At 38.3% G+C, this 14081-nt stretch overlaps 1 protein-coding gene across 3 annotated transcripts in view; it reads left to right on the forward strand.

Moving 5' to 3' along the window:
- The window catches only part of INTU (inturned planar cell polarity protein), a 30306-nt gene extending 16892 nt beyond the window's left edge, over positions 1 to 13414 (forward strand). For 2 of the 3 annotated variants that reach the window (XM_083398034.1, XM_083398033.1), the window contains exons 5-16: positions 61 to 179; positions 606 to 695; positions 990 to 1067; positions 2416 to 2605; positions 4593 to 4646; positions 6180 to 6242; positions 6660 to 6878; positions 7328 to 7783; positions 8776 to 8873; positions 10014 to 10203; positions 11954 to 12108; positions 12461 to 13414. In XM_083398034.1, the coding sequence (XP_083254160.1) occupies positions 61 to 179; positions 606 to 695; positions 990 to 1067; positions 2416 to 2605; positions 4593 to 4646; positions 6180 to 6242; positions 6660 to 6878; positions 7328 to 7783; positions 8776 to 8873; positions 10014 to 10203; positions 11954 to 12108; positions 12461 to 12572 (1824 nt within the window). In that variant the 3' untranslated portion in view covers positions 12573 to 13414. Of the gene's footprint in view, positions 1 to 60; positions 180 to 605; positions 696 to 989; positions 1068 to 2415; positions 2606 to 4592; positions 4647 to 6179; positions 6243 to 6659; positions 6879 to 7327; positions 7784 to 8775; positions 8874 to 10013; positions 10204 to 11953; positions 12109 to 12460 lie in introns of those variants that run through there. The other variant, XR_014501781.1, reaches the window with a different exon arrangement.
- Positions 13415 to 14081: the final 667 nt, after the last annotated feature.

Genomic DNA, 14081 nt, shown 5'->3' on the forward strand with positions numbered 1-14081 from the left:
AAAATATAATTCATCAATAATCCTTTCTTAACTGATACACAAACTGGCATTTTTTGGCAGCAAGAAATTCTTTACCAATATCCCATATCAGAAGCTTCCCAAAAATTGAAAAGTGTAAGAGGAATATTTCTTACGCTGTGTGACATACTGGAAAACATGACAGGAACACATATAATCAGGTCAGAGTCCTTTATTTCCTTCCTTTTTCTCTCCTTTGCCTTGTGGGCACAAATTTTATAGATATACTAGTTTTACATCAGTAATGTTTAACTGTCTCATATAAATTATGCTGGTTGTGGAATTTGCAAACAAAGAAATAATAAAACATTGACCGAAAAAATAAATCAAATAACTTTGTAGCCAAAAACATCCATATTACCAATCAGGAAAAAGAAATTTGAATTGTTATTAGTGATGATAGAGTTCACCCCCCTCTATTCAACCTTCCCCCTAATTATAAGCTCAAAATCACAGAATTAACCATTTTACTATGTAGCCACTATGGTCAGCTAATCAGAGTTATGGGGCAAGGTATTCTAGCCTATATATTTCTGTATAAGCTGCTTTTATGATAAATTGTTCCCTTGTGTGCTGATGTTTTGTAGTTCATCAATGTTTTTATGTGGAAAACTGATCCATGTCGCTTACTGGAAGGAATCGGATAATCTCCTTGTAATTGGCCTTCCAGCTGAAAGGTAAATTTGTGAGATATTTTTTCTAAGTGACATTTTTAAACGGTGGTGGTGGTGGTAATGTCTAAAATAAGCCACTAGCTCCTCTTATATTGTTGCTGGATAATGTAGATAGTTTCTGACATTATGTAACAGCTGGTAATCCTAAATTCAGAACTAGCATTCAATTACTTTCAGTGACACTTAGTTTCAACTGATTAACTTTTCCTGGATTGTGCTCATTTTGTCATTCAGCTGTATCTGTATTCATTGTATTATGTTAGCACAATTCTTAGAGGAGTTGTTTTGGTTTTACAGTGTCCCTCTCTCTCAGCTAAGGAACATGATTGCAGATGTTGTCCGGACTTTGAAATTTATGTATGGCTCGCTGGACAGGTAAAATACTCCTAAGTATACTCTGTTTTGTAATTACTAATCCTTTTGCAAATTTGGGATTTGGATATGATGTTGTGTTGCTTGAAACTTGATTTCAGGAGAATTTTCATTTGGATCACAAATCCCTGTCCCTTTATTTGCAAACGTGCAGTTCCAAATTGATTTGCCTTGAAGCAGCATAGTGAGAAACTCAATTTCAAAGCTTTATTGTGTACAGAACTAGCTGGGCAGTTTCAGGCTATGTGTAATTTATGTGTTTCTTTGACATAATTTGCTAAAGGTTATCCTACTTCATTTCTCAGTGACAGAATGAATTTTGTGTTCTGAGCATCATAACTTACTCATATTTCACATTACTTTCCAGATGCCACTTAATAATAATAATCATAATCATAAACTGGAATGAAAGACATTCCGTGCTTGTTTAAATTCTTGCATATGCCCTGTGACATTGTTTGTACTTTCTTTGAACAGTACGTCCCCATTCCATAGCTCAAACTTCATTTGAATGTTTCACTATGTGGCCTAGGGAGATCCTCTTAGAGAAACACAAGCCCCAAAGTTGTTTGGATACTGTAACCATAGAAAAGGTGCTGCAGGGGGTGAGGCCAAAGGGATGTACACATTTCATATTTTGGCTAGTAAAAATCACCTGCTTCTGGGCTTGAGGATTATATTTTCAACCAGGAGCTCTTCCAAGCCTAACTCCCTCCTACCCTAGGCAGGTATCATAGTTGCGCAAAACTTGTATGGTTCTTTGGATCACAGTCAATGTCTAAAACATTGTAAAGTATCTTCCCCAGTAAAATTTTAGAAAACATTTTATTCATTTCTTATATTTGAACTATTAATATACCTCTTAATTGTCAAACTTCCTTAAGTGGTATTTTTTCCTATTAAACATTATGTGTCATTGTCTTCAAAGATTTTATTTTAGTTGTAATTAAAGTGTTTTACATGAAGGCTAAAATAAGGTGTGTGAAATGCTGAAATGTGCATAACTGAAATTTCCTCCAGTTCCTTTCTTTTTTATACCATTTGAATCTCATGCTCTAAACAGCATAGTTAATGGTTTGCCATGAATGCCCCAATCCCATCCACTTTTCTCCTTGCTGTATATTATATATCTAAGTTAGAGTTTTAACTGTGAATTACCATGACATGCAAACAACGCTATTGAAGTTCAAATATCATGAAAGGGGAAATTATGGTTTGCTGTCTTGTGCTTCCTTCTGCCTTCCAGAAAGTTAAGTCAAATTGTGGTATCCTGCCGTAAAACAATTTCTGCTGTGCACACAGGTTATGGAAGGACATTTCTTCTTCTAAATTTTGCTTTATGTTTGTTCAGTGCTTTTTGTCACGTAGGAAATGTTTCTCGGTTGGATCACTTTTTCAACCTGTTCTTCCAGCAAGCCCTTCACCCTGCCAGACTCAGCTCATGTACCAGTCCTAGTTCTCAACACTATGATAACTGCAGTGCATTGCTTTTGTACAACTTTCCAGGAGTGCGGTGGTTGTGCCTTCCACAAGAAATTAAGGTAACCCTGACCACAGGTTTTAGAGAATTATTAATAGATGAGAACCCAGGGTTGAAGAACCCAAGGTGCATAGAGAAATCTTCATATATTACACATATTATAAGACACAACTCTTGCCTAAAACGGTGTGTTCTCACTCTCAAGCTCAAATTGAGTGGGGTGTAAGAGGGGGCATGTGCCTTCGACAGATGATTAGGGGAGTGGCAGAACAGCAAACCCACAGCATGGGAGATAAGAGGAGAGAGGCGCAACAGCTGAAGCAGAAGCTCATTCATTCCTTATGGTCCAGCCAGGTTCTTCTTATTATAAGATGTGGGTCATTGTCCACCCACCTTCTCTAATAAGCACAACCCAGCCAGAATGTAAGGGATCACTCACCGAGCATGTACACCTTTCTCTTGCACAACTCATCAGCTTAACTCCTCCTCTTTTACATTCCTGCTGGACCAGCAGGAACGTAAAGGAGAAGTCAGGCCCTGATGTGGTGTGCCTGACAGTTTTGCTTATTAGAAGAGGTGGGTGGCCATTGAAAGGCCTGCCCCCTCACCCACCCCAGGAAGAGGAAGGTAAGAATCCGGAACATGAACGTGAGGCTTCCTTTTTGCAGCAGCAGGGGAGGGACAAAGGCTCCTGCTGCTGCCACTGAGAGAAGGAACCCTGCATAGGACACAAAGGGGAGACATACTTTGTCCCTCTCATGGTGTGCCCCACCCCCAGCAACCAAGAGAAGGAAGTTCATGAAGCCTTGCTTCTCTCAGTGCCAAGCAGGGGGACACAAACCTGCATAAGAGGGAATGGCAGGGCAGACTTTTGCCCACTTCAGCATAACTTTTAGATCAGGCACACTTCATTCTCACAACCTAGCGTAGTGTATGTATGAATTTCAGTAGTAAATCCGAGATTTAAAGGGTAGCTCTAAAGGAATGTGTAGCTCTAAAGATATTTGGGCTTGTATTTCTGAATACTTAGCCCTGAATGCACTAATAATTATTTAAAAGGTCACTTTGCGCAACTCAGTTCCCATAATATTGTCTGTTAAAAGCATACCCCTTCTCTAGTTTTTGAAGTGATAAAATTGTAGTGCGAAGTTTTATATTTTTGATAGATTCAGTTAAAAGAGTAATTTTGCCATAAAAGTTACTTATCCCATTATTAAGTGGAAGGCTAACAGCAGTTTCAAAACAAAAAACAAAACAAAAAAACCCCACAAACTGAGAAAAATTGATTGCCTACATGGGACAGGAAGTGTTTTCAGTTGGAGATTAGGAAGAACAGAGAAACTAACTATTTGAACACCAACTGTGTAGCTGGCAATTCTGGCAGCACTGGTTTAAACCTAATTTTTCTCACTAAGATATCTTGTTCACATACTCTGCAGGAAGTGCTTTCTTACAAATTAAGCTCTTTTCACTGTGGAACATATTTTTGGCTGGTACCTTATGGAATGATTATGAAGATCTATAAATAAAAGGTTTTCTTAATGAAACTTACTGTAACGCACTAGATCCTGAAGTGTGCAAGTTTAACACTTCTTGGGTGAAACAATGGTAATGTGTGAGAATGTTTTGGAAAATTTCCATAGAGACAAAAACTAAATCCTGAGTGAAAAACATTTTTTCTAATAACTCAGCTGGATACTAAAGCTTTGCCAGATTTCAAGGGAACTTCATGCCTTGTTTTAATCCATGAAAATAGTGAGATTGGCATGTCTATTATATTAAACCGTGGGTTTAGGAGACAGAGAGAGAATATTTTTCTTTCATTTCTGAAGGGGGAAGTATGCAACCACTGGGTGCTTTTCTTTTGACCCTGATTATAGCAATCTACAAAAGTTTGGAACCTGATTTTGCTCTGGTTCTGAAATGCCATATGCATCTGTTGGTGACTCTGTGTACTGTGTACTATTGTCTCAGTACTGAGAGATGCCAAGGAGGCTTCGTCATTATTTGGAATAAATTTAATGTTTTCATTTGCTAATGTTTTTCAGGTAGAAATTGATACAGCTCTGAGTGAGTTGGAGGCGGCAGACTTTGCAGAACTAGTAAGGAACCTTTTTTTTTTTTTACACACACTCGTTAGCTCTTTCAGGGCCACAGTCGGGGGCACTGCTGGAAGCCCACTGAAACCCCTGTCACAGCAGGAAGACACTGCCTGAGATCTGCAGCCCCATGGCCTAGCTCATGGGTAGGCAAACTAAGGCTCAGGGGCCGGATCCAGCCCAGTCGCCTCCTCAATCCGGCCCGCAGACAGTCCAGGAATCAGCGTGTAATTACATGTGTAGAATGTGTCCTTTTATTTAAAATGCATCTCTGGGTTATTTGTGGGGCATAGGTATTCATTCATTCCACCCCCCACACAACATAGTCCGGCCCCCCACAAGGTCTGAGGGACAGTGGACTGGCCCCCAGCTGACCCCTGGCCTAGCTGTTCCTTCTTGCGGCTTTCTTCCTCTGACTCAGGAGGATCAGCCACCTCCCATTTGTTCCCTTTCCTCTGGGCCCCAACCTGACTTCAAGGTAGAGAGAAAAGCAGGGAAGCAATGGCTTCTGCTTTTCCTTACTGTCATTGCCTTTGAGAGAGGGTGAAATGCAAGGGCAGCCAGAGCCAGTGCTTGCTTGTCTCTCCCTTTGGACACCAATGAGATTTGGTGACAGCTAGCCAATATTGGATCCACTGAGGGAAAGTGGGAGGCTCTGTAGTAGGATGCAGGGAAATATAACTATGTTTACTTATCTGTAAGCCATTATAAACAGGGGAAAAAGAAAATATAATTTTAAAAACTGAGGATTATTACAACTATCTGTTGTACAATGGTTGCTGCAGAATATATTACTAGTAAACAGTATTTGCCTGTGCTACATATACTGTCAGAAGCTGTGTGTACATGCTGTAATCATTGCGATACGTTCTTTTGAGCTCTAGACATATTTTATTATTTCTGTCTAATAATAAAGTATTGCAGTTTCTCCAGGAAACTTTAAAACTTGTTTCAGGGAACTTGAATGTGCCAAAAAGTGATTTAGTTATTCTGAAGTAAATGTAATATGCGATTAATGCTCATTTTAATTAAAGTAGATCTGATTTAGTAAACTGTAAATGTGTACATCTGAGGCATAAAGAAAACAATTATTCTAGCTCTTTCAGTCACTTTCTCCCATTCTGGCTTTTATTCTAAACATCATTTCACAAGTTTTCAAGAAATACTATACATATGAAAGGCTATGCTGTTTCGCTGTTTGTGCTGGAAGAAGTCCCTCTAGTGGCAAGAGCTGCGACTTTGAAAGCAAAAGAACTATGTTCTGACAAAGATAGCTTTTGAAAATGAATCTAAATTGATTGATTATATTAGTTATAATCAGCTTGACAAAATAATTGGTAATTTTGTGACAAATTAGAACTTCTAGAAAGAAGTTTCAAACTTCTTCAGTGTCTATGTATCACTACTGGAAGACATCTGCTGGCCATTTAAAGAAAGTATCCTGAGGAATTAAAGTACTGTGTTGTATAATGCTCAAATTGCTTACCTTGAATCAGCTGAAATCTGAAATGGTGACTTAGTTGTTTTGTTTTACAGTCGGAAGATTACTATGACATGAGACGGCAGTATACAATTTTGGGCTCATGTCTCTTCTACAAGGTAAGACATCAAACCCTTACCAACATACAGTCCCTGGGATTCTTTGGGGGAAATCATGTGCTTTGAATGTATGGTATGCAATGCAGCCTAAGTCCATGGAAGTGGGAATAATTTGATATGAAAAGGCAAAACTTTATACTAGACCTCCAAGTCTCAGAGCTTTTATGAAGCAATGGCTTCATCTTTTCAAAGTTCACCTTTGCAGCCTTTGGGGTTGGAGGTTTTGTCTGTAAATATAATGAAAGCTGGATTTCTTGGGAATCCAGTGGATTCATTGCTTGGTTACAGGCAATGTGGCAACATTCCCTTGTTGCTATGATTTCTTTCACAAATAAAACCAAACCCTTGCAGGCAGAATAAAGAAACTGGTTATATATGATATCTTGAATCTGTGCTGTCTCTTTGTTTTTAATTCAGGGATATTTAATTAGCAATCACTTGCCAAAGGAGGATTTGATTGATATTGCATTATATAGCAGGCATTATTGCCTCTTGCCCTTGGCAGCAGAACAGCGCATTGGTCAGTTGGTAATATGGCGAGAAGTGTTTCCACAACATCATCTTCAGGCATGTGAAGCATCTTCTGAAGGGTATGAAGAACCCAGAGCAAGATACTTTTTACTCATAGTTGGTCTGGTAAGTTTTGTGGGGCGTTTGGTACATTTGCAGCTGTTTTTCTGTTAAAATGCATGCTCTAATGAGCACGTGCTAAAGTTCCATATATGTCATTTATGAACATTTCCTTTCTGCTCAAGTTATTTGAAATATATTTTGTGTCAGGTCAACAAAGGAGGTCCTGCTTCAAGTAACCCACAACACATGCACACATACTCCACTGAGTGGGGTATTGACATGATACAATACCTTCTCAGTTGCAGTATTATACCACTAGAAAAGTTTGGTTGCCACCATCCCTGTCATTGTAAATCACGTCATTTTTTATGTCTGGTAGTTGCTTTGCTCTCTGATTTGAGTTCTGAGATTTTGACTCTTGCTTGTTCTGGCTTTTCTGTATTCTTTTGAATGTCACAGACATTGAAAAATGGCATCCCGCTAACAAACATATTCTTCCCTTTTTCTTTCAGAGGCACTTTATGTTGAGTGTCTTGTTGGAAGCAGGAGGTTGTGCTTCCAAGGCCATTGGAAATCCGGGGCCAGATTGCATATATGTGGATCAGGTCAAAGCAACTATCCTTCAGTTGGATGGAATAGATCTCAGCATAGATGAGAGTTTGGAATCACCCTCCACTCCGCTGCTATCCTGTGTAGACTGGTTCCTCCCTGCATCGCGGGACAAACTGGAAAGCTTGACCAGCTTGTCTTTTCTCAACAAACTGCAGTACACAGCCGGCACTCCCGCAAGTAAAAAAGTGCCATTTAGTGATTCTTCCTTAAGGACACGTAAGCCTAGTCCCTTAAGAAATAGTGGGATGCCTGACAATGATAGCAACAGCCCTGAAGCAGGAAGTGGGAACCTTAATACAAATCCTGTGCAACTGAAAGGTCCTGGACGACTTGATGGAAGTAATAGTCTGTTTACGGTAATGCTCTTTCTTTCCCTAAATTTCTTAAAATTATGTTTCCCACATAGTAATGTGTTGGCACAAACGGCGAAAGCAAGCTGAAGGAGTGCTTCCTTAGTGTAAGGGGAGGATGTTGTTCATGTCCATGATGTAGCTTCCCAGTCTTACTTCCTTTGGGTTAACTCCTAAATCATTTTCCATCCATAAGCACAGCTTGGAGAAGTGAGAGTTGCCAAAAATGAGTTATGTATATGGGTGTGCCATGTATTCTAATGGGAAGGTTTTTGTCATAGTAGTATAACCCTGTTTCAAGGGTGCTTTGTATGCTGTCATTACGAGATGAAGTTACCGAAGTGTTCCTCTCTCTTGCCAGTATTCAATAAATACCCAGCTCAGCTCCTTTTTCTTTCACATGGCTTCCCCCAGCACCTATCCTACAAAGGTTTTTTCACACTACTTAACCAAAAATAATAAAATGTGTAAAATAATACACATTTGGTAGTACAGTACTTCTAAATTCCAAATTAAACAACAATAATTAAGCATGAAATTTTAATTCTGATTGGCATCAAAACAGTTTAGTCTGATCTGCATAATTTATTAAAACTGCATAATATGCCTTTGTGCTGAAAGCTATGGGTTGTATGCAACTAAATTATACTTAGACGCTTTGAAATCTGTGAAGACACATTAGTATTGTCCATTACTTCTTTGGGTTTACTCAAAGTATGACTTCGTTGGCTACAACCTTCCACCTCTCCAATAAAGAGCACAAAACAATTTGTAACAGAAGATTTGTTCAAGTTGGTTTTGAAAAGTAATTACATTTTTGAAAATAACCGTAAATCTTTCAAAAATAATGTAGCATGTCACTTGATAGCTCAGCATAGGATCAGAAAACATGTGAATTGCTGAACTAGCTTAATATTTTTAATAACAGCCTTGGTACTTGCATGTTAAAATCTGAATCACACACCTACTGTGAGCTTTTAATTCTGCTTGTTTTTCAGATCGCCAAAAAGAAAAATATTCTTCCAAATCCTTTTAATTTAGGAACCCTCAAAAAGAACCTTACAGATAAGGAAGCTGAACTGTATAATGTTATGAAGTAAGGTGTTACTAACTTTTGTTCTTTAGCTTCTGACTACATTAATATTTTGTGTGTGGATGTATGGAGATAAAAAAATAAGGCTGGTGTGCCAGTTATTAGACTGCCTATTGGAAAGAGCTCAATTTTTGAAGCTGTGAATGTCCTTGTGTGGCTGGTAGCCCATCTTTATAACTGCATTAAAGTGTACAGCCATTGGCTAGCCAGTGTGCTATGCGAGTGTACACACTAACCATGCACCTCCACACAGGAAACTTCCCCATGATTTCTTCACCTTCCCCACTTAAGCTATGTGGGGCAGCAGGAAGAGCTCTTTGCTAGGCTTTCCTTGGGAATCTGGTATGAAAACACAAGCTTTTCACTAGTGTGCATATATTTTTTTGTGCAAACTATTGCGGTATTTCATTACATTTGTTTAGGATTGAATCTGACCAAAAAAAACCCCACACAAAATCTTTGTTAATTGTTAGTGGTACAGGTTTCTTGCTGTTGTTGCACATTTCTTATAAACTCTTGCTTTAAATAACTTAACTGTTTGACTAATCCTTTTGCGCTAAGCCCAGTTCCCTGTACTTTTGCTGGGGCAACTTTTTATGCTTGGTGTGGGAGATTGTGAAGAGTGGATATTGCTGTCATCTCGTGCTTGGGCATGGGCCATAATGGACAATCCTTAGGAGTGGCCTTGCTGAGAAGTAAGAGGGACTTTGAGGGTCTGGATACAAAGGTCAGCCCAACATTAATAATAACAGGTAGAATAAACAGCTGATTTCATCTGCTGTCTTAAGCCACTCTTCCTCCACGGACAATCCAAGCAAAAAGCTGGTTGTTTCTACTGTCAGCAGGAAGACTATCAGCAAAACTGGAGTTTCCCTGCTTAATTTGACCAAATTCCTTGAAACTGTAAGGAATAAAATTGTGACCCTGCTACAAATTGGTTCAGATGCCAAATCCTACCAAAAAAAATCTAACTTAATTTCAGCTAAAGAAGAATAGCTTGGAATCTTAAGAGAAGTCACCAGCTTCTTAGGACAGAACATACATGACTGTTTCAATAAAGCACTATCTATGTTCACAATTAATTGGTATAGAAACAAGCCACGCCCTAGTAAAATTTCTTACTATTTGCTTTTGCTTTTGCAGGTTGACATCTGGTCCTGAAAACACTCTCTTCCACTATATTTCTCTAGAAACAATGCATGGAATTTTTATCACTCCAACACATGCTGAAGTCACACAGCTGAGTGGAACTATCCATCCCCAGCTCATCAAGAATTTCCATCGCTGTTGCCTTTCCATCCGTTCCATTTTTCAACAAACTATGACAAGTGAAGTATGCATCATTATCGTTAATTGTGGGGAAACTTTTGTTCCTAATAAGGGAATACCTAGCTACTCACAAGTAATCCCTACTGAATTCAATGGGACTTTCTCCCAGATAAGTGAGTATAGGATTGCAGCATCTCTTAAAATGGGGATAAATTCACTTTTTAAAATAAATTTAACTTCTTAACTGCATTACTATGGCAAAATTAACTGTTTATTAATGAAATATGATCTCAATTTAAATAATGGCAGAGCCAGACTTTGTGGAGTTTATAAAGTCTGTACTTCCAAGTAATTCACTCTGTCTCGTTCAGATATGACAACAAACCATGGTTTCTTGTTACAATAATGAGCTGTAGCAAGTATTGGGCTTACACACACCTTTCTACAGTTCATAAGTACAAGGAGAATATGGAAGGAAGAGAGGGGAGCACTAAGTCTGGAGCGTGCTATGGCATGTCCTTGTATCAAAAAACTATGGTATTTGTGTTAGGTGGAGACACAGAATTTAAGCTCCCTGGAAAGATTGATTCTACCATTCATGAAATCAAGAGAGGATTTGGTTATTGTGGTCTGATGTTACACCTGAACCAGGCTGCTGCTTTGACAGCTTTCTTTAATCAGGACTGCTTTAGCACAATGGTCAGTACTATGTATGAAAATTAAATCTGTTTTACTATATGTATTTTTAATCTCAAATATGATGCATGTGATTATGTCAAAAATAGACATGTGCTTACATAATGTTTTAATGTAACACAGATAAAACCTTTTTTGGTATAAGCTGAGGGTCGAACAAAGTGGATAAAATGTGATTTAAGTAAATTCTTTCAACTGCTAACTTTAGTAAGAAAATCCAGCTGAGAAGTATATTTAATGATCATTTTCTTCAGTATATATATCTCCTTAGCTGTGGCACCATGCCTAGTTTTATTTTTTTATGTCTTTGGAAGCAAACATTCAACTTCGAAGAGAAATCAGAGTAATGTTATATCTCCCGAGTCTGAAAATTTCTTTTCAATTCTAGCTGTAGCTGAGTAAACAGCTATTTCTTGGTTCTTACATCACATTAAACCATAGTTTAAAACAAACTATGATTTAATGTGAAGACACATTATACTTGATGCATGCTGCTGAAATGTACTGCACTGCCAGGAAACAAGCCAGAATTTGGATTTTTGTAATGTCTGAGTCCAGCATGGCCGGGCTTTTTTTCAGCCAGAACTTGCCAGAGCTCAGTTCTGGCACTTCTCAAGTAGGTGCCATTGCCATTATAAGAGAACAGGGAAGTGGTAATGGTGGGTTCTGGCACCTCTTTTTATAGAAAAATAGTGCTGAGTGTGGTTGCTCTCTTCAAAAAATCCATGAGCAGTAACCAAGGTTTGTTCTTGTCTTACTGCTTATAGTTTGTTTGGAGAGAAACGAACAATGAGCCCACGTTCAGACAGCACAAAAAGCCAGATTCTGGTTTGTTTCCTGACATTGCAACATTAGCACTTTTCAGGAGTGTGCACCAAGTACATTGTATGGTCACATTAACCCTTAGTTAAAAACAAACTATGGTGGAATTTGATGTGTGACTTTAGCCAGTGTGGACAGCTATTTATCAAAAGATGTAAAAACGTCCTTAGTCATAACATTTCAGGAAATATTTGATCTATGTTTTATAACAGACAGTGAAAGCAAGGTTCCTATTCCTTGCTCATAATGCTAATTCAAATTTCATTGCCCATTTACTTTCTTGTTTTTCATTACAGACTAAAAAGACTGCAGGTAATAGAAGTTCAGACCGCAGAAAAGCAAATTCTGGCCTACATCAAGTGAAAGAACATGGGGTGTTGTTTGAATGTTCTCCTGACAACTGGACGGACCAAAAGAAACCTCCACCAACTATAATGTACTGGGTTGTGGGGTGAGTGAGCAATAATACCCTTTTTTCTGTTTTATGGACTGCCCAAATCCTCAAAACTTCTGTTTTCCAAAGTTTGTAATTCAGCATCTTTTACATGGGTGGTCTTAAGTCACTTCCCTAATGCAGCTATCTATTTTTAACTTTTGTACCACAAAGGATGAAAACGTAGCAGAGGATCAATTCAGTGTGCATAAATATACCTAGCAAAGAACATTTTGAAAGCTCAGCACGTACTGCTGTATAGTTATTCCATTTTTAGTTCTTTATTAAACCCTTACAAAAGCATGGACTGTTTTTAGAATAGCCTAAAGATCTTGTTCTGACACAAAGGTTTTTTGTGTTTTTTTTACAGGAGACTCTTCATAGATCCCAAGCCTCGGGAGTTTTATGTCTGTTTTCATGACTCAGTTACAGAGGTTGCTGTTGAACTGGCTTTTAAGCTATCTTTTGGCTTAGCTCTGTAAATTTGTTTAGCTATACATCATAAACCTTCCAACACACTTAAGGCACACAAATAAGAATTAAATTATGGTTTTGTCCTGGATGCTCTTTGAAGTCTTCCTCTAGAATAAACTCGATGAATAACTTTTCAAATGTTTTTAATAATACATGGATGTCATCAACAGTATTCTGAGTTGACTGACTTTTCAAATTACTTGTTTTAAAAAAAACTAAGCAAGTGGTGATTTTCTCTTTACTGCCTTGCAACAAATTTTGCACATAAGCACTGTGATCAAGAAGGGTCTGTACATGTGAACCATATGTAGATCTGTATTCTCAGAGCTGAGTTTCTTTCTTGCAAGGTTTAAAAGCTCAAAACATGTTATACTTTCCTCTGGTTAAAAATGCAGTTGGGCAGGGGCAGCGATCTGTGGGGCACTTTGTGAAAATGAACAGCCGTATAGAACTGTTTCACACACACACTTCTGTACTTCAACTAAGGGAGTGTAATGTTTAATATATTACATAGGGTACAGAATTCTAAACATGCTATGGAATGTATTAAAGATCAGTGGGGGTGGAAAAAAACCCTGAACGTTTTCTGATTTTTATTTTACACAGGGGGCGGGGGGGAAGGGTTGAGAGGAAAAAGACTACCTTACATTAAAGGGCTATAATATTTTATACAGTAAATGATGTTATGTATAATTATGTGAATGATTAAACATTACTTGTTATAAAGTAAAATTGCCCTTATTGCATATGCTCTGCGGCATACATCAGAAGGAAATAACCATTTTGTTTTCAAAAACTTTGTATAAACTTTTTTATTTTATTTTTTTACAATAAAGACATATTTGCAGAACGTGTCCCATGTATTTTTATATTCTCTCATGGGACTGTATACAACATTTCACAAGCAGCAGGCAGGTCACACAACCAGCATTTCCACTTCCCCATAAGCTCCCTATATGCACAAAAGCCTCTGCGGAGGGTTAAGGGCATCTACTTAACTGTGGGCTGATCTTATGGGGCTGGCAGAAGAATCTTGCACCATTCACACAAGATTCCCAGTTACTGCATTCATTCTTAATGTTTACTCATTATTGCATAACTTCACTGGAAATATCACTTCTCTTACTGTAGAAATATCTCCTAGGCCAGAGATGGGGAACCTGTGGCCCTTTAAAACATACTGGATTATCATTCCCATCATTGTTGTTGTTTAGTCGTTTAGTCGTGTCCGACTCTTCGTGACCCCATGGACCAGAGCACGCCAGGCTAATAAAAATAAGGACACTGTGGCCTCTTAACTTTTGTACCACTAAATTTTGGACAATAAATTGTTGTTGCATAACTCCAGAACCCACAACACTGCTGAATGTCTCTTCTAAGAAATGCAACAAGAAAGGCAGCCCTGTTTAGGGAAGCTTTTAATGTTTGATGTATTATAATATTTTAATATTTTTTTGGAAGCCGCCCAGAGTGGCTGGGGAAGCCCAGCCAGGTGGGCAGGGTATAAATAAATTATT

Source organism: Podarcis tiliguerta (assembly GCF_965153285.1).
Source record: "Podarcis tiliguerta genome assembly, chromosome: 9".
In the NCBI taxonomy this organism is placed as follows: Eukaryota; Metazoa; Chordata; class Lepidosauria; order Squamata; family Lacertidae; genus Podarcis; species Podarcis tiliguerta.